Source organism: Bos javanicus, chromosome 10, assembly GCF_032452875.1.
Source record: "Bos javanicus breed banteng chromosome 10, ARS-OSU_banteng_1.0, whole genome shotgun sequence".
In the NCBI taxonomy this organism is placed as follows: domain Eukaryota; kingdom Metazoa; phylum Chordata; class Mammalia; order Artiodactyla; family Bovidae; genus Bos; species Bos javanicus.
In genome coordinates, this window is record NC_083877.1 from 84,582,156 (window position 1) to 84,602,618 (window position 20,463).

At 44.1% G+C, this 20,463-nt stretch overlaps 1 protein-coding gene across 1 annotated transcript; it reads left to right on the forward strand.

Moving 5' to 3' along the window:
- The first annotated feature begins 8,455 nt into the window (after positions 1-8,455).
- Positions 8,456-12,413, forward strand: ACOT4 (acyl-CoA thioesterase 4). Its single transcript, XM_061429403.1, has 3 exons — positions 8,456-9,580; positions 10,698-10,900; positions 11,704-12,413. The coding sequence occupies exons 1-3, from the start codon at positions 9,124-9,126 to the stop codon at positions 12,292-12,294; spliced, it is 1,251 nt and encodes a 416-aa protein (XP_061285387.1). The 5' UTR covers positions 8,456-9,123; the 3' UTR covers positions 12,295-12,413.
- The last annotated feature ends 8,050 nt before the right edge of the window (positions 12,414-20,463 follow it).

A 20,463-nucleotide genomic window follows, 5' to 3' on the forward strand; every position in this document is an offset into this window, starting at 1 on the left:
CTAGTAACCAGAAAGACCAATCCATGATTAGAAGCTTGGAATTTTCAGCTGTCTCTCCCAATTTTCCAGAGAGACAAGGGGCCAGAAACTGAGTTAATAATTGAGCATGCCTATGTGAGGAAAGGGCTTCCCTGGTAGCTCAGCTAGTAAAGAATCCTCCTGCGACAGCACTGGGGACCCACTGGACAGATCAAGGCTAGAGGCGTGGGAGCAGTAGGAAGAGTCACAGATGAAACCAGGCGAGCAGGAACAAGACGCAGCCCCCGCCCAGACACACACAGGAGGAGCGTAGGGGAGGGTGACTCAGGGACAGGGAATGAAGGAGTAAAGGCCAGGTTCCTGGACAGAAGGCACGTGGGCAGAGGGCATGTCTGGACCACAGAGGGAAGGTCCTGGGGACCCGGATGGGCAGTGTGCCCAGAAGATGAGGTGGAGAACTGCAGTGGGGGAAGCCGGGACAGTGCACTCCTCCACGGGCAGGTGCTCAGTGGCTGAGGGAGGCTCTCCTAGAACAAGGGGACACGCGCCCCCGAAGGAACAGACACAGAGGAGGAAGGGGAGAGCTGGGCGCCGCCAGAGAAGCAAGCTGGGCGTGAGAGGGCCCCAGCAGCTCCCCAGCCGCAGCCCGGGCTGGGCGCTGACACCCCGCTGCCTTGCAGTCTGTGCGTTCCCCTACCTGCTGGCCTTCACCACCGACTCCATGGAGATCCGCCTGGTGGTGAACGGGAACCTGGTCCACACGGCCGTCGTGCCTCAGCTACAGCTCGTGGCCTCCAGGTCGGATATCTACTTCACAGCAACTGCATCAGCGAACGAGGTCTCATCCGGAGGCAGCTCCAAGGGGGCCAGTGCCCACAATTCTCCTCAGACACCCCCAAGCCGCGATACTCCAGTGTTTCCTTCTTCCCTGGGGGAAGGTGAAATTCAGTCCAAAAATCTGTACAAGATTCCACTCAGAAACCTGGTGGGCAGAAGCATCGAGCGGCCTCTGAAATCACCCTTAGTCTCCAAGGTCATCACCCCACCCACCTCCATCGGCATTGGCATCGCGGCCATTCCTGTCACTCACTCCTTGTCCCTGTCCTGCATGGAGATCAAAGAAATAGCAAGCAGGACCCGCAGGGAGCTGCTGGGCCTCTCTGATGACGGTGGATCCAGGTCAGAAGGAGCACCAAAGCCCAAGTCAAAGGCCCGGAAGCGGCTGGAAGAAAACCAAGGAGGCCCCAAGCCAGGGACGATGCGGTCCACTAGCAGTGACAGGATCACATCGAGCTCCCTAGAAAGTCCTTCCACTTCCGAAGCTAATCCCAATGGGCGTTACCAGTCGACCAGCTCCGACCCAGACCCTGTGGCCGAGCAAGAAGGCAGCCCTGTCTGGGGCAGCTGCCCCTTTCAGCTCACCGCTTTCTCGGATGAAGACATGATTGACTTGAAGTAAACAGAGTCCCAATCGAGTTTGCCATGTTTAATTTTCTTACAGAGGTTTATACTCTTTAGCCAGTTCTGACATCATTTCTCAACAAAATGTGGCTTTTAGCCTGTCCATGATCTATCGGACCAAACCTTCTGCACCCTTGGCCTGTTTGGGTCACTCTCCAATGTCCGGTGCCATCTTTCTTGACCTTTATTTCTTTCTGTTCAGGAACCATCAGTTCCCTTGTAATAAAGGTGGTAGATTTCATTGAGGTTTTAGATTGAAACTTTGAATAAATCAAAAATATTCATTCTTAAAAAAAAAAAAAAAAGAATCCTCCTGCAATGCAGAAGACCCTGGTTTGATTCCTGGGTCGAGAAGTGCTCCTGGAGAAGGGATAGGCTACCCACTCCAGTATTCTTGGATTTCCAAGGTGGCTCAGACAATAAATAATCTGACCCCAATGTGGGAGACCTGAGTAAGATCCCTGGTTTGGGAAGATCCCCTGGAAAAGGGCATGGCAACCCAGTTCAGTATTCTTGCCTGAAGAATCTCCATGGACAGAGGGGCCTGGCAAGCCACAGTCCATGGGGTCGCAAAGAGTTGGACATGATTTAGCAACTAAGCATATGTGAGGAAGCCTCCACAAAAATCCCAATAGTACAGGGTTTGGAGAGCTTTCAGTTTGGTGAACACATCCACACTGCTAGGGAGACATACCTCAGCTCCACAGGGACAAAAGCTCCTGCACTGGGACTCTCTCAGACCTCGCCCAATGGAACTCTTCATCTGGCTGTTCCTCTGTATCCTTTATCATATTCTTCAATAAGGTAGTTGATGTATGGGTTTCCCTGAGTTTGGCAAGCTGCTCTGGCAAATCAGTAGAACCTGAAGAAGGGGTTGTAGAGACCTCAGATTTATAGCCTAATTACACAGAGATTGTGGGTACCCTGAGGACCTACTACTTGCAATTGGCACCTAGGGTGGGGTGAGAGCAGTGATGTGGGACTGAGACCTTAACCTCAGGGAACTGACACCATCTCCAGGTAGACAGTGTTAGAACTGAATTAAATTCTAGGACATCAGATGGTTGTCTCAAAGATTTACACCACACATATGGTGACCGGAAATGTCAGAAATGCAGTGTTCTGAGTAGTAAAGGAGTCACACAGAAAAGAGACACAGGAAGAGAACAGTAGGTTTTCCCTAATATACACAAGACATTTTAGGAAGTGGAAATGATTGCTGAGATACACAATTCAGTTGATGAGCTCAGAAACAAAACAGACATGGCTAGCAGTCAAATTAGGATTCATAAGAAGACTTAAGAAATCTCTCACAATTTCCAGAAATAAGAGGTAGGATATGTATGAGAAAAAAATTAAGGCATAGAAGACTGTAAACCACAATCTGTTCTACTAGCAGCAATGGTCTTGGTTTTGAATTAACAAATAACAGAATAGGCTTCACCAAGCACCAAGTTTACTTAGATTTAAAAATTCAGGACAAGAGAAAACACAACCACAGTATAAAGTCATCATGCTCTCAGGAAGCATGTGCTCACACAAGATGAGGCTGAATATTGTGTAGACAACTTTTGGCTTCAGATTAAAAGGCTCTATACAGAAGTGAATAGAAAGTCGTTAAAAATTTCCAACGGTGTACTGAAGAATTAATACTAACAAACAAGAGCCTGGCTTTTACCCTTGGCCACCAGAAGGCTTCCCGATGGCTCAATGGTAAAGAATCTGCCCGTCAGTGTAGGAGACTCCGGTTCAATAGTGGATCAGGAAGATCTCCTGGAGGAAGGCATAGCAACTCACTCCAGTGTTCTTGCTGGGAAAACCCAGGGACAGAGGATCCTGGCAGGTTAGAGTCCATGGGGTCGCAAAGAGTCAGGCACGACTGAGCAGCCCTGGCAAACTAACATAGAGCAAATTGATCTACAGATTCAATCTAACCTCCATCAAAATTCCAGCAAGTTTCTTTGCAGAGACTGGTATGTTGATCTTAAAATTCCTATGGAAACTCAAGAAACCCATAATCTTGACAAAGAATAATAAAACTGGAAAACTCACAATGACCAATTTTAAAACTTGCTAGAAAGCAACACTAATTAAAACAATGCAGTACATGCAAAAGAATAGACAAAAAGATCAATGGAATAGAAATGAGATTCCAGAAATAAATCCTGACATTTACCACACTTACAGTCAACTGATTTTTGACAAGAAAATTCAAGGGAGAAAGAATGGTCTTTTCAACAAATTGTGTTGACACAATAGAATATCCATATGAAAAGAATGAATTTCAATCCTACCTCACAGCAAACACAAGAATGAACTCAAAATTGATTACAAGTGTAAATGTAAGAGATATAGATGCAAATCTTTGTAACTCTGGATTAGATAATGGTTTGACATCAAAGCATAAGCAAAAACAGAAAAAATAAATGAATTGGACATCAAATTTATGCACCAAAGGATACTGTTAGGTAGTGAGAATATGAAAAAGGAGTCCAGAATGATGGTGGCTAAAAGACAAGGGAGGGAAAAGCCCACGAAAATAAAATAAAGGGAGGTCCAAGGAGAGGACCAGAGTGAGGACCTCAGGTAGAACAAACAGCACTCCTGGCTAGCCCAATTTACATAGGGCAGGCCAGGGGGAGGGAAAAACACATAAAAAGAGGAGCCAAAGTGCCGGGGCTCTCTCTCCCGCGTGCACGCACTCTCTCTCTCTCTTCACGTCTTTTGGGTCGGCATGCCCTCACGCCTCGAGGATGTATTTTCCTTTTATTTTCTAAATAAAACTGACCTGTAACACAGAACTGTAACACTGATCTGTCTGAGAGCTGTGACACAGTCTGTCCGAGAGCTGAGATATGTTCTGTCCGAGGGCTTTAACGTCCGTCACTTCAAATTTTTGTTGTGACGAGACAGCACCGAGGAAATGACACACTCCCCTGACAATACCATTAAAAAACTGTAAAGACATCTCACACAGTGGTAAGAAATATTTCCAAATCACATATATGTTAGAGACTTGGGCCAAGAACATATAAAGAACTCTTTCAATTCAATGGTAAAAAGCAGCAAGAGAAAAGCAACTAGAAACATACATAAGAATTCCCTAAAAATTTCAGCTGAGGAACTTCCCTGGTGGTCCAGTGGTAAAGAATCCACCTACCAATGCAGGGGACATGACTTGGATCCCTGGTTCAGGAAGATGTCACATGCCAAGGGGTAATTAAGCCCCTGAGGCACAGCTACTGAAGCCTATGTTCCCTAGAACCTGTGCTCCCCAACAAGAGAAGCCACCACAATAAGAAGCCTGCACACCACAACTGAAAAAGCCCACACAAGCAGCAACAGAAGATCCGGAGCAGACAAAAATAAAGATACAAAAATTATTTTTTTTTAACTGCCAGCTGACTTGCAGCAGAAATGGCTTACCTGGTAGCTCAGACAGTAAAGAATCCACCCGAAATGCAGGAAACCCAGGTAGATGTGGGTTTGATCCCTGGGTTGTGAAGATCTCCTGGAGAAGGGAATGGCAACAAGGCATTCCAGTATTATTATCCGGGAAATCCCATGGGCAGAGGAGCCTGGTGGGCTACAAAGTTGCAAAGAGCCAACAGGACTGAATGACTAAGCACAGCAGATAAGAGGGGAACAGCATGATATATTTTAAATGATGAAAGGAAAAAATCTACGACCAACAACACTGTACTCAGGAAGGCTATCACTCAGATTTGAAGGACAAATAAAGAATTTTAAAGATAAGCAAAAACTGAAAAAAGTTCAGTATCACTAAACTACCTGAGAAGAAACGCTTTAAAAAATTCTCTAAGTAGAAAAGAATAGGCCACAACTAGAAATATTAAAAGTATGAAAAAAAAAATCTCATTGGTTAAAGGCACAAAAAAGGTAGTATAGTTCAACCATTTACAAAGCAAGGTTAAAAGACAAAGTAATCAAATCATCTATATCCACAATAAATAGGTTAAGATATACATAAAAGGATGTATGTATGTAAAACACCACAAACAGTAAATGGTGGGGTGGGGTGGTGAGGGTAGAAATGCAGGGTGGTTAAAATGTGTCTGACATTAAGAGATCAGAAACTTAAAATAATCAAATATATATCCATAAATAAACCTCCTGGCCAGCACAAACAGAATTACATAACAGACAAACAGGAAAGAAAGGAATCTAAATATTAGACTAAATATAGTCATCAAGTCACAAGGGAAGAAAGAAACAAAGAAGAAACAGAAAAGAACTACAAAGACAACCAGAATATGGCCAAAAAAATGGCAATAAGTACACACCTATCAACATTACTTCATTTTTGTTTTCCTGGCAGCACTATGAGATTTGCAGGACCTTACTTTCCTTATCACGGATCAAACCCGGGGCCACACGGGTAGAAAAGCCCCAAATCCTAACCACAGCACTGCCAGGGAATTCCCTCAATAATTACTTTAAATGTAAGCAGATTAAATACTTCAATCAGAAGACACAGAGTAGCTGAATGGGTCAATAAACAAGACCCATCTAGAGGTTGCCGACAAGAGGTTAACCTCAGATCTAAAGAGACACACAGACTGAAAGTGAGGAGATGAAAAAGGCATGCCATACAAATAGAAAATAAAAGAAAACTGAAGCAAAAATAAATGTATCAAATATATTTAAAAATAAAGCCTACAAATATTTTAAAAATTAAAATTTATATTAAAGTGGTTGAAGAGAGAAAATAATACAAAGAATATGTAACATGTTTTTAATTTTAAAAACCAAAGAACAAAAAAGACTAGTACCATAGTGTGTTTACTACTTTACATATTAATCAAAATCTAGACGGATGTATTCACCATTGAGAGAAAGTGGCAAAAGGACAGAGAAGAGACTCATAATTTACCACTGTAAACTTGTCATTATTGCTTATGTATGTGCTTAGTCACTGACTCATGTCCAACTCTTTGCAACCCCATGGACTGTAGCCCGCCAGGCTTCTCTGTCCATGGGGATTCTCCAGGCAAGAATACTGGAGTGGGTTGTCATGCCTTCCTCCAGGGAAGCTACCCAAACCAGAGATCTAACCCATGTCTCCTGCATTGCTGGTGGATTCTTTACGGTCTGAGCCAGCAGGGAAGCTGAAGAATACTGGAGTGAGTAGTCTATCCCTTCTCCAGGGTTACTTCCTGACCCAGGAATCCAATCGGGGTCTCCTGCATTGCAGGCAGATTCTTTACCAGCTGAGCCACTGGGGAAGCTCTTGCTTATGTATGCTTTGGGAAAAAATTTTTTTTTCCTTTAAGAAGAATTTGAAAAGCAGTATGCAAACCTATAGCAAATATCTGGAGACCATGAGAAAAACACACACACACACACACATAGGCTCAATCTCTATTACAAAATGAAGCATGAATTTTGCTTCCTAGTCTTCTAAGAGTTTCACACACACTGTCACCTTGGATCCCCTTATAGCAGACTTCCATCATGCTACACACAAGAACTCTTAAACCTCAAAAGATATAAACTTATTTGAGCCTACAGAACTAGTCAGTGATGGAGCCAGAGCTAGAACTTTAATTACATTTCACTGCAATGCTGCGGCTCACTGTTGAGTTCCACATTGGAGCTGGTCAAGGCTCTGACAGTTATTAGAGGCTAATCCTTAGCAGTTTTACATTTGCCAAGCCTCACGTTTCTCCTTTCCAATATTTGAAAATTATTCCCAGTGTTTTATGGACTTGTTAAATTGTGTATGTATAATAGATGGGACATCGCTAAAGAGTAGCTATTACTATACTATATGCAAAATGCTGGGTATCCTTAAACATTATACCTACATTGCTTCTAGGATCACATTCAAAAGGCTGACATTTAGTATCTACAAAGGCTGAACATTCTCATTCTCTAAGTGAAGTGAAGTCGCTCAGTCGTGTCCGACTCTTTGCGGCCCCATGGACTGTAGCCTACCAGGTTCCTCTGTCCATGGGATTTTCCAGGCAATAGTACTGGAGTGGATTGCCATTTCCTTGTCCAGCGGATCTTCCAGACCCAGGGATCGAACCCAGGTCTCCCGCATTGTAGACAGACGCTTTACCATCTGAGCCACGAGGGAAGTCTCATTCTCTATGATACAGCAATTCCACTCCCAGGTATTCACTTCACTGAAAGGCACATATATGTCAGTCAAAAGATATAGTCTTGAATATTCAGAGCACTATACCTAGGAGTCCCAAACTGGGAACTAACAAAAGCCTATAGTCAGTAATATTCGACCAATACTTTAATGACCACAGAATAAAATACTATTTGGCAGAGATAAAGAACAATCTACAACTACACTAAAAAACAGCAATGAAGCTCACAAGTGTAATGTTGAGCCAAAGTAGACAATAAAAACGGCACATTGGAGGATTCATCACCGTAAAATACAGAGTTGGGAAAAGCTAACCTGTTTTGTTCATTGGAAGGACTGATGCTAAAGCCGAAACTCCAATACTTTGGCCACCTCATGCGAAGAGTTGATTCACTGGAAAAGACCCTGATGCTGGGAGGGATTGAGGGGAGGAGGAGAAGGGGACGACAGAGGATGAGATGACTGGATGGCATCATCGACTCAATGGACATGAGTTTGGGTAAACTCCGGGAGTCGGTGATGGACAGGGAGGACTGGCGTGGTGCAGTCCATGGGGTCGCAAAAGTCGGACACGACTGAGCGACTGAACTGAACTGAACCCGTTTTGTTGGACTCAGGATAGAGTACGTTGGGCAAGGGAACGTGCTACTGGGGTGCTGGCAATGATGTTTCTAGACCCTAGAGCTCAGAAGCCCAAGTACGTTCGGGTTACGAAATACACACTTAGGGCAGGGTTTTGTGTGTGTTGTGTGTGGTGTTGGAGAAGACTCTTGAGAGTCCCTTGGACTGCAAGGAGATCCAACTAGTCCATTCTGAAGATCAGCCCTAGGATTTCTTTGGAAGGAATGATGCTAAAGCTGAAACTCCAGAGTACTTTGGCCACCTCATGTGAAGAGCTGACTCATTGGAAAAGACTCATGCTGGGAGGGATTGGGGGCAGGAGAAGGGGACGACAGAGGATGAGATGGCCGGATAGCATCACCGACTAGATGGACGTTGAGTCTGAGTGAACTCCGGGAGTTGGTGATGGACAGGGAGGCCTGGCGTGCTGCGCTGCGATTCATGGAGTCGCGAAGAGTCGGACACAACTGAGCGACTGAACTTGTGTGTGTGTGCGTATTTGTCTATAACTCATTTAAAGTTTCAGAAAAAAAAGTTGGGAGAGGCTAGAATTCTCGGAATTCTGCCTAAAGGCATTCAGCTCCGGTTTCACCACGAATCCATATCCAACACGCTTCACTCCCAACTAGCGAGGGATGTTTGAGGCAGAAAAGAGGCGTGGGCGGGGCGGGTTCCGCTCCACATTATAGACAGCAGAAAATCCCTGTGCGCCCCACCCTGGGCCAGAAGAAAGACCCGGTGCTTTAACCTCCAACGAGCAGGGGTCCGAGACCTAAAGGGACGCCTCCAGAGGCGGCTCAGCTACAGATCTCTCTCGGGTCCAGGCGACGCCTGACACCCTCGGACGTCCGAGCGCCCTCCACCCGGCCTGAGGCGAAAACTCCAGTAGCCGCCCGCGCTTTCACGCTCAGGGTCCAGACTGCGGCTGTGGGCCCGGGATGGTGGCGACAGTGACGCTGGAGCCCGCGGGCCGCTGCCGCTGGGACGAGCCCGTGCGCATCACTGTGCGCGGCCTGGCCCCGGGGCAGCCGGTCACGCTGCGCGCGTCCCTGCGCGACGAGAAGGGCGCGCTCTTCAGGGCCCACGCGCGCTACTGCGCCGACGCCACCGGCCTGCTGGACCTGGAGCGCGCGCCCGCGCTGGGCGGGAGCTTCGCAGGGCTCGAGCCCATGGGGCTCTTTTGGGCTCTGGAGCCCGAGAAGCCTTTTTGGCGATTTCTGAAGCGGGATGTACAGACGCCCTTCGCCGTGGAGCTGGAGGTGCTCGACGGTCACGAGCCCGAAACCCAGCGGCTTCTGGGCCGGGCGGTGCACGAGCGCGACTTCCTGGCGCCCGGGGTGCGGCGCGAGCCGGTGCGCGCGGGCCGGGTGCGCGCCACGCTCTTCCTGCCGCCAGGTGAGCCCGGGGTGCTGGGGCTGGCGATCGTGTTCTCTAGGCCGTCTCGGTTTGTGATACCGCTTCCCAGGAAGGGTAGCTTGGGATCAGAGTCAGAGAAGAGGATGTTGACTAAATCAGTGACCTCACAGCCACAATGGAGGCTTTTGATTTGTTCTGCACTCTGTTACGCGGTTTGCTTGCATTATCTCATTTAACCTCTGTATCCCAAAGAGGTGGATACTGTTGTTATGATTATTAAAAAAAAAAAAAAAAGGACTGGATGGGGTCTGTAGGTTCACTTTGCTATGAATAACTTCAGCTCTGACACAGTATGATGCTGCTAAGTCGCTTCAGTCGTGTCTGACTCTGTGCGACCCCAGAGATGGCAGCCCACCAGGCTTCCGCGTCCCTGGGATTCTCCAGGCAAGAACACTGGAGTGGGTTGCCATTTCCTTCTCCAATGCATGAAAGTGAAAAGTGAAAGTGAAGTCGCTCAGTCGTGTCCGACTCTTAGCGACCCCATGGACTGCAGCCTACCAGGCTCCTCCATCCATGGGATTTTCCAGGCAAGAGTACTAGAGTGGGGTGCCATTGCGACACATTATGATGGCCTTACACAATATGATGACAGCAGAGGAATCTAGTGCCTCGTCACTCTTCTCGAGTGTCCTGCGTACACTGGGCCCCTTACCTACTTTTTCATGCTCCTCTCTACCACAGATCACTTTTCAGACTTCACGGCCTTCCTCACCTAAAGCCTCACAGGATCTCTCTTTTTTTCCCTCTAAGCAGACATCTGAACCAAAGGTATCACCAAGGATTTTGATTTGCTTTTGAAAGCTTCGTTTTGATTCTCAATTCTGTGCCCAGTCCTATAAAAGAACACTGCAAATCAACTGTCTAAAATCCTCCTTCCATGATATAGTATTAGACTCCTTCACAACTAAAGATTCTCCAAGTATACCTTGGAAATAATTTGGAATTTGTATCCCTTGTTCAATAATGACTCAGAGAGCTCTTTTCTTTCCTCTGATTCACAGGCACCCACTAAATACTTTAGAAAGATTTCTAAAAGGAAATAAAATTCTTTAATAAATTATATAATACATTCTGTTTATAATATTGCCTTCTTTAGGATCTGGACCTTTCCCAGGGATCATTGACATCTACGGTATTGGAGGAGGCCTGTTGGAATATCGGGCCAGCCTTCTGGCTGGCCATGGCTTTGCCACATTGGCTCTAGCTTATTATAGCTTTGAAGATCTCCCCAAGAAATTTGATACCATAGACCTGGACTACTTTGAAGAAGCCCTGTGCTACATGCTTCAACACGCCCAGGTTCTCCTAATGTCCTTTATCATTCTCTCTAGAACCTGCAGAGAGGGTGTCACTTTGCACTCACCTACGCCAAGTGCACTGATGCTGCTCTACTCTTCCTTCACAGACATTTCTTTTGAAGACTTCCTTGGTTTTAGGTACCTTTAGGTATACTTTCTCTGTCAGATGGGTTAAAATTGCCGACTTCATTGTAAAATTCATGTGAGATTTTATTTCAGGGAATTATGTAGTAATATTAAAATTTCTTCAAGTGGAGTTTTTTAATTTTTTTAGCTTTGCATGCTTTTTAATCTTTATATTTCTGTAGCAGAATATGTTCTCAGACTTGATCGAAACTTGTCCACCCATTTCAGAAGCTAAGAACTACTTAATTGGACTCTGAAGTCTTACTTTGTTTCTATAAAGCTAAGCATTTTTCAGTATATATTTAGATGTGGTCTGATAATGATTCACTTCTTGGGACAGACTTTCCTTTCACAAGTTAGATACCAAGAACATTGATGCTATAATTCCACCTGAGTGAGGCTCTGAACTCAACAGGCTCCATGGCTCAGCATTCTCTAGTGCATGACTCTCTGGAAGTTTGCAACCAGTTCCCAAATTTACTAGTGAGGTGAGTTTTTAAGATTTGTTTGCCACGTGTCCAGGAAGATAATCTTTACAAGGAAAGAATCTCCTGTCAGCTGAGGTTGAATGTCTTGTGAGCAGTTCACAAGTCAAAGCTAGCAGCATCTCTAGTTGCATTTAGAAAAATGCTTTTCTCTGGAGTAGGTTTTTGACTTTTGTCTCTTCTTTTCTTGCAGATAAAAGGCCCAGGCATTGGCCTTCTGGGCATTTCTTTAGGGGCTGATATTTGTCTCTCCATGGCCTCATTTTTGAAGAATGTATCAGCCACAGTGACCATCAATGGATCTGGATTCAATGGAAACAAAGCTATGTACTACAAAGAGAACTGCATTCCACCACTGGGCCATGACCTGAGGCGAGTGAAGGTAGCTTTCTCTGGCCTCGTAGACATTGTGGATGTAAGGAATGATACTGTAGGGGGATGTGAGAACCCCTGCATGATTCCAATAGAGAAGGCCCAGGGGCCCATCCTCTTCATTGTTGGTCAGGATGACCATAACTGGAGGAGTGAGTTTTGTGCCCAGATAGCCTCTGAACGGTTACAGGCCCATGGAAAGGAAAAACCCCAGATCATCTCTTATCCTGGGACCGGGCACTACATTGAGCCCCCTTATTTTCCCATGTGCCCAGCTTCTTTGCACAAATTATTGGACAAACCCGTGATGTGGGGTGGGGAGCCCAGGGCTCATTCTAAGGCCCAGGTAGATGCGTGGAAGAAAATTCTAACCTTCTTCACCAAACACCTTGGACCTTCCCCCAAATTGTAATGCACTGCTCTGCTACTGACAGGAGAGAGAGATTCAAGGTTGGATTTTATTGTTTAATAATCTTATGTGAATCATTTGTACCCTGGGTAACATTAAATTCATGTCATTGTTATTAATGATTTATTGTACGAAACTTTTTGGAGTTTTATTTTGTAATGAATTTTTCTAATGTAACATATACCTCTTGTAGAAGATTGGATTAAAAGTATACAATACAAAATAGTAAAAAGTATCCCCACTGTTAAAATTTGTGTTTTCATCTAGGTGTTTTTACTTAACACTTGGAGGCACAGATGAAATTTAAAGCTGAACAAATACTAGGTTACTTTTTCCATCATTGGGAGAGAATGACCATTCAGCATTTGCTACTGGTTCAACTACTACTGACAGAAGAATTCTCATTGGCTAAAATATACAGAGGTGTTGATAGAAGGATAGCCAGACTGACCTTTTTCTCATAGAGATTAGAGAAGAATCCCCTGGGAGGAGGAGTGATGGTAAGAAGGGGAGCGTCTGGCTCTAGAACAGTTTAGTCAAAACTGATACAAAGGAGCGTGACTATGACCTATTTTCCTTCTTGCTTCCTGGTTCTAAGAACAAACTTTGGAAACTCATATTGGGACATTCCTAGAGGCATCATCTTCTTCCCTAACAGCAAAGCTACAAAGCATTATGTAGGTATATTTGAAGAAAACTGACAAAGACATCAACCACATAGTCCGGAAGGACTATGTCTTAGCTCAGGCTTCTCTAACAAAATACCACAGATAGAGTGGCTTAAACAACACACATTTCTCACAGTTGTGGAGTCAGAGAAGTCCAAGATCAAGGTTCTGGCAGATTCAGTTCCTGGTGGGGGCATTTTCTGGCCTAGAGACAGCTGCCTTCTCCCTGTCTCCTCACCTGGCAGGGAGAGGAGAAACCACCTCTGGTTTCTCTTCCTGGGTTCATAAGGACACTAATCCCTTCATGGGGGCCTCATTTGAACCTGACAAACTCCTAAAAGCCCTACCTGCAAATACCATTACACTGAGGTTTCAGATGTCAACATTTGAGTTTTGAGGGGACATAACACCCATAAACTTCAAGTCAGTTAAAACAAAGAAAATCATATTTAACATATCAGAGAAAAGTTGGTTCTTAAAAAACATTTATTTATTTGGCTATGTTGGGTCTTAGTTGCAGCGTGCAGGCTCTTTCTTGTACCATGTGGGCTTCTCTCTAGTTGTGGCGTGTAGGCTCAGTAAGTTGCAGTACATGGGCTTAGAGGCCCCATGGCGTATGGGATCCTAGTTCCCTGACCAGGGATCAAACCTGCATTCCCTGCACTGGAAGGTATACTCTTAAGGACTGGATCACCAGGGAAGTCCCAGAAAAATTGTTCGTAACATTAATACTTCTGGCACCAAGAGGCACGAGGTCTACGCCCTCTCCCCTCAATATGGATGGATTTCTGACTGCTTCAGTTAGTACAGGAGGGCTGAACTGATGCTTTGTGACTTTGGTCATAAAGGCCATGATGATTCTGCCTTGTTTGCTGGGAACACTTGCTCTTGGAGGGCTGAGCCACCTGATGAAGCTTGACAAACTTGAGGCTGTGATGCTGTGAGGAAGCCCCAAATACACGGAGAAGCCAACTGTAAGCACTTCCTGTGATCGTCCCAAATGAACTCAGCCTGTGAGTCATCTCAGCTCAGGTACTAGATACATGAGTGAACAAACCTCTAGATGATCCTAGCCCTAGCCATTGAATCTTGCCAGTGAAGGTCTTAGATATCCTCAAACAGAAAAGAGTTGTCCCAGTCAAGCGCTGTCCAAACTGTGGATCTATGAACAAAATATTGTTTTATGTGACTATATTTGGGGTGTATTTCAGTTATCTATTGCTATGTAACAAACTACCCTAAAACATAGTAGCTTAAAACATTGACCATTCTATTTTTGTCACTCACCGAGCAGGGAAGTTGGTATTGGCTATCAGCTAAGATCTCGGGCAGGGCTGTGGGTTCACAGGGTCTCAGTTCTCTCCATGTGGGCCTTTACAGTGGCTAATTTGGCTGGCTTCCAAGAGTGAGCATCCCAGCATATCAAGGCCGAATTGCATGGCCTTATCTTTGACCTAGTCTTGGAAGCTACATAGTGTATCACTCCTGCCATACACTATTGGTCAAGCTGGGCTTCCCTGGTGGCTCAGATGGTAAAGTATCTGCCTGCAATGGAGTAGACCCGGGTTCAATCTCTGGGTTGGGAAGATCCCCTGGAGAAGGGAATGGCTACCCACTCCAGTATTCTTGCCTGGAGAATTCTATGGACAGAGGAGCCTGGCGGGCTACTGTCCATGGGGTCACAAAGAGTCAGACATGACTGAGTGACTAACACTTTCACTGATCAAGACAATCACAAAGACCCACAGACTTTAAGGAGAACATAGTAGTCTACCTCTCAAAAGGACAGTGCAGAGTCTCTAGAAAAGCATGTGGAATGGGAAACACTGTAATCACCTTTTAAAATCTGCCTTCTAAGCCACACTATTCATATTCCTCCCACATGTAAAATACACCCATCCCTCCTTTGAGGCCCCCCTCCCCACTCCTGACAAGCCAGCCTGGACTTCCCTGGTGGCTCAGATGGTAAAGTGTCTGTCTACAATGTGAGAGACCTGGGTTCGATCCCTGGGTTGGGAAGATTCCCTGGAGAAGGAAATGGCAACCCACTCCAGTACTCTTGCCTTGAAAATCCCATGGACGGAGGAGCTTGGTGCAGGCTACTATCCATGTGGTCGCAAAGAGTCGGGCACGACTGAGCGACTTCACTTTCCTTCTTTCTTTCACTTTCTTTCTCCCCACCAGAGTTTCATTCTAGAATAGCAATGCTCAGGCTCCAAGTCCAAGACTGCATCAATTATATCAGGTTCAGGTACAGATGAAGCTCCTCAGGTATAGTTCCTTGGGTATAGCTCCTTAGGCATCTTCTCAATCTTAAGACCTGTGAACTAAATAAGGAAGTTAACTGTACGTACACATACATCAGGATATGGTGGTGGTAGTATAATTCTTAGACATTCCTGTTCAAAAATGGGGAATGTGGGAGGCACATAACAGCCCCTGCTGCTGCTGCTAAGTCGCTTCAGTCGTGTCCGACTCTGTGCGACCCCAAAGACGGCAGCCCTGAAATCCAGCTGAGAACATGTTGCCAATTCTTCCATTGCTGCTCAGTTTATACTCTGAATTGTTCTCTGTAGCTCCTAAATGAGCGAAAAAACCCTCCTGGATCTGTTTCCTGGACAAAATGGATGAGACATCCGTCTCTTTTTATTTCGCTCTGTCTTTTGTTCAGTTGCTAAGTCATGTCTGACTTTTGGTGAAGCCATGGACTGCAGCACACCAGTTTTCCCTGTCCTTCACCATCTCCCAGAGTGTGCTCAAATTCATGTCCATTGAGTTGGTGATGCCATCCAACCATCTCATCCTCTGTTGCCCCCTTCTCCTCCTGCCCTCAATCTTTCCCTACTCAGGGTCTCTTCCAATGATTCAGCTCTTCTTATATTCTCTCTTTTAGTATACTTCATATACTCTCTTTTTTAGTTCAGACTCTGCTTCCACCAGAACAATTCTCTTAAGAATTATGCAGGTTTTCTGAAAATTATTAGTGGGTTTCACTTTCTTAGATAATACACCACTGCAAATCTGTTTGAGATAGTAACTTCTCTATCTGGGGGTCCTTGGAATGATGTTGCAGGCAAGCATCCTTAAGGTTCCCATAAATTCTATTATTTAATAGACAGGATATGCTAGGTACACCTTAAAATCTTTAGAGGACCTTTTGCCATTCTGAAATGTTTTATGAAGCACTACCTTGAATCTTTTCTTCACAAAGTCTCTCACACAGATCCACCCTGGGTTTGAGTTTGTTCTGAATTCCTGTCTTAGTTATGGAGTAATTTACCATCTGGAGAACTTGTAAGAAGAAACAGTATTACTGTTATATCTGGCAAGCCCTGGTTGCTTCCTATTTAGCAGTTCGTTCTTTAGCTCACCTCTTCCTCTTCCATTTTGTCATAGTTAGCAAGGAGAAGCATAGCTGATGATGTTCTTTAGTAGTGTGCCTGTGTTGCTTTTAGTTTTTGTGTGTCTATTGTAGGTTTTTTATTTCTGGTTACCACAGGTTTCATATATGATGACCTATATCTATATCTACTTGTTTTGAACTAGTAATCATTTAGTCGTTTAAGTTCAAACACATTCTAAAAGATCTGCATTTTTTATTCCCCTCACCTACATTTTGTGTTTTCGATGTCAGATTTTACATTTTCATGTTTACCCTTAACTGTTTATTGTTGTTATAGTTGCTTTTTTGTCTTTGAATCTTCTTACTAGCTTCTTTAAGTGATTAATCTTCAACCCTTACTACACATTTTCCTTTCTTAGTGCAATTTTCCCTTTCCTAATGAATCTTCTTTTCCACTTAGAGAGGATCCTTTAACATTTAACCAAGGAAATGAAGCACCTGTACTCTAAAAACTGTAAAAACATTGATGAAGAAAACTGAAGACTACAAAAAAAAGGAAAGATACCTTGAGTTCTTGGATTGAAAAAATTAATAGTTAAAATGGCCATAGAACCCAAAGCAATCTAGAGATGTACTGCAATCCCTATTAAAATACCCATGACATTTTTCACAGAAGTAAAATAAATCCTAAAATTTATATGGAAATACAACAGGTCCTAAACTGCCAAAACAATCTTGAGAAAAAAAAGAAAAAGAGAGAGAACAAAGTTGGAGGTATTATGTACTCTATCTTCAGACTATATTACCAAGTTATAGTCATCAAAGCAGCATGGTACTGGCACCAAAACAAGTACATAGGTCAACGGAACTGAATAGGGAGCCCAGAAATAAATCCATACACCTTTGGTCAGTTAACCTATGACAAAGAATATGCAATGGCAAAATCATAGTCTCTTCAACAAGCTGTGCTGGAAAAACTGGATAGCTACATGTAAAACAATGGAATTAGAATATTTTCTCATACCATATACAAAAATAAACCAAAGATAGATTAAAGACCTAAATGTAGGACTTAAAGCCATAAAACTCCTACAAGAAAATATAGGCAAAACACTCTTTGACATGAATCATAGCAACATTTTTTTTTTATCAGTCCCGTAAGGCAAAAGAAATATGAGCAAAAAAAAAGCAAATGGCACCTAAGTAAACTTAACAGATTTTGCACAAAGGAAACCATCAACAAAACAAAAAAACAACCTACTGAACTGGGTAAAATATTTGCAAATGATATGACCAACAAGGGGATTATATCCAAAATAACAACTCATACAACTAAATATCAAAAAGAACAGAACAATTAAAAAATGGGCAGAAGACCTGAATAGGTATTTTTCCAAAGATGGTGTATAGATGGCTAACAGGCATATGAAAAGATACTCAACACTGCTCATCAATGCAAATCAAAACCACAGTGAGATATCACCTCAGAGTAGGGTGCTAACAATGCAGGTGATGAAAAGTGGTCAGATGCAGGATACATTCCAAAGTACAGCAACAGAGTTTGATGATGGGATGGAAAAAGAGAACACAAGAATGACTCCAAGCTGTCTTTTTTTTTTTTTTTTGGATTCCTTAAACTAATGGATGAATTGTTGTTTGTTTGTTATTGAGTTGCTAAATCCTGTCTGAGTCTTTTGCAACCCCATGGACTGTAGCCCTCCAGGCTCTTCTGTTTCCCAGGCAAGAAAACTGGAGTGGGATTACTCCCTTCTCCAGAAGATCTTTCCAACCCAGGGGTCGAACCCATATCTCCTGCATTGCAGGCAGATCCTTTACCACTGAGCCATCTGGGAAGCCAATGGATGAACACTGATGCCATTTACTGAAACAGAACCCTGAGGAAAGAACAGTCTGGAGAAAAAAGCCAAGATTTCTATTTCTGTTATCTTTTCCTATTGGACATCCAACTGAAGATGCCAAATACGAAATTAGACCAACAAGCTTGAATCTCAGAGGAGACATGAGAGCTGGAAATATAAATGTGAGAATCGACAATCAGGAGACTAAAAGATGAGTGATAACAAAAAACTGGGATGTAAGAGAATAAATGCTGACTTTACATTAAAATCCACCATGAATTTTGACGTAACAGACTACATTAAATACTGATAGATTAAAATGTGTGGGCTTTTTTTTTTCCATGTGAGGTATCTGAATTAATTTTCCCACTGTAAACAACTAATGATCCTGGATAAAATTACTTCTAAAAGCATTTGTCCTCCTGATAAGAAAGAAAAAGTCTCAGATCAGCGACTGAATAAGGATGGTAAGATAAGCAGAGCAATGCAACCAGCTTCTTTCCTGAGAGCATCTACTGAATCTCCATAACCCAGAGACAACTTAGCCCAATTATCTGACACTAGCTGTGACTGTTTTGAAATAAAGAGGAAGAAGAATGCAAGACTTTGATTACTTTGAGCCTTAACACCTACCCTAGACCAGGAGCCCAGGGAGTCTATATAACCTCTCGCAGTTTCCCTGGGTTGGGAGGGGCTGGGGTCACAGTTCTTAAAGTGTTAAGGCTGTTGGGTTTTCCACCTTTGCCTTGCAAAGGAATAAAGTCATCTCTTCCCTCCAGGGCTTCCCTAATAGCTTAGTTGGTAAAGAATCTGCCTGCAATGCAGGAGACCCCGGTTCGATTCCTGGGTCAGGAACATCTGTTGAAGAAAGAATAGGCTACCCACTCCAGCCAGAATTCTTGGGCTTTCCTTGTGGCTCAGCTGGTAAAGAGTCTGTCCACAATGCAGGAGACCTGGGTTCAATCCGTGGGTTGGAAAGATCCCCTGGAGAAGGGAAAGGCTACCCACTGCAGTTCGGAGGAGCCACTGGAGAAGGGAAAGGTTACAGACTCCAGTATTCGGCCTGGAGAATTCCTTGGCCTGTATATAGTCCATGGGGTCCCAAAGAGTTGGACACAACTGAGCAACTTTCACGTTCACTTCTCTTTCCTCCAAATCTCTGTCTCTATATGTGTTTGGTATGGGTGCACAAGGCGCCGAGATTTTGGCACCAAATCGAAGAACAAAACTCTCACTGAGGATCTACTATAGTATCAGTGCAGTGTCAAGCCTGTGTTTGCCTATCTCAGTTCAGTTCAGTCGCTCAGTTGTGTCTGACTCTTTGTGACCCCATGAACCGCAGCACGCCAGGCCTCCCTGTCCATCACCAACTGCCGGAGTTCACTCAAACTCATGTCCATTGAGTTGGTGATGCCATCCAGCCATCTCATCCTATTTAAATAAATAGGTTAAATAGTCGTCCCCTATTTAACCATCACAATAAATCCTTTACAGATAAGGAAACTGGATTCAGAGGCTTAATTATGTACTTCGATAAGGATCACTATTAAGGAGTCAATCAGACTGGAATCCAGGAAAGTTGCACTCCATAAACACCTACCTGCTCTGGAAGCTGCTGTGGGTTCTTGGTAACAGGACTGAGGGACAAGGGTAGGATTAGGACTATGTTTCCAACAGATCCCCTAAGTTACAATCACCTGGGACGCTTTTTAATCCTTAAATGCTTCTTGGAACTGCCAGTATCTTTCCCAGTCCCTTAACTCTTGGCAGTCTTTCTTCTTCTATTTTGGCACTCACCACCCTGGACTGCTTCAAGAAAAGTAGAGATACCAAAGGAACATTTATGCAAAGATGGGCTCAATAAAGGACAGAAATGGTAGGGACCTAACAGAAGCAGAAGATATTAAGAGGTGGCAAGAATACACAAAAGAACTACACAAAAAAGATCTTCACGACCCAGATAATCATGATGGTGTGATCACTCACCTAGAACCAGACATCCTGGAATGTGAAGTCAAGTGGGCCTTAGGAAGCATCACTACGAACAAAGCTAGTGGAGGTGACGGAATTCCAGTTGAGCTATTTAAAATGCTGAAAGATAGCTGTGAAAGCACTGCACTTAATATGTCAGCAAATCTGGAAAACTCAGTGGTGGCCACAGGACTGGAAAAGTTCAGTTTTCATTCCAATCCCAAAGAAAGGCAATGCCAAAAAATGCTCAAACTACTGCACAACTGCACTCATCTCACACACTAGTAAAGTAACGCTCAAAATTCTCCAAGCCAGGCTTCAGCAATATGTC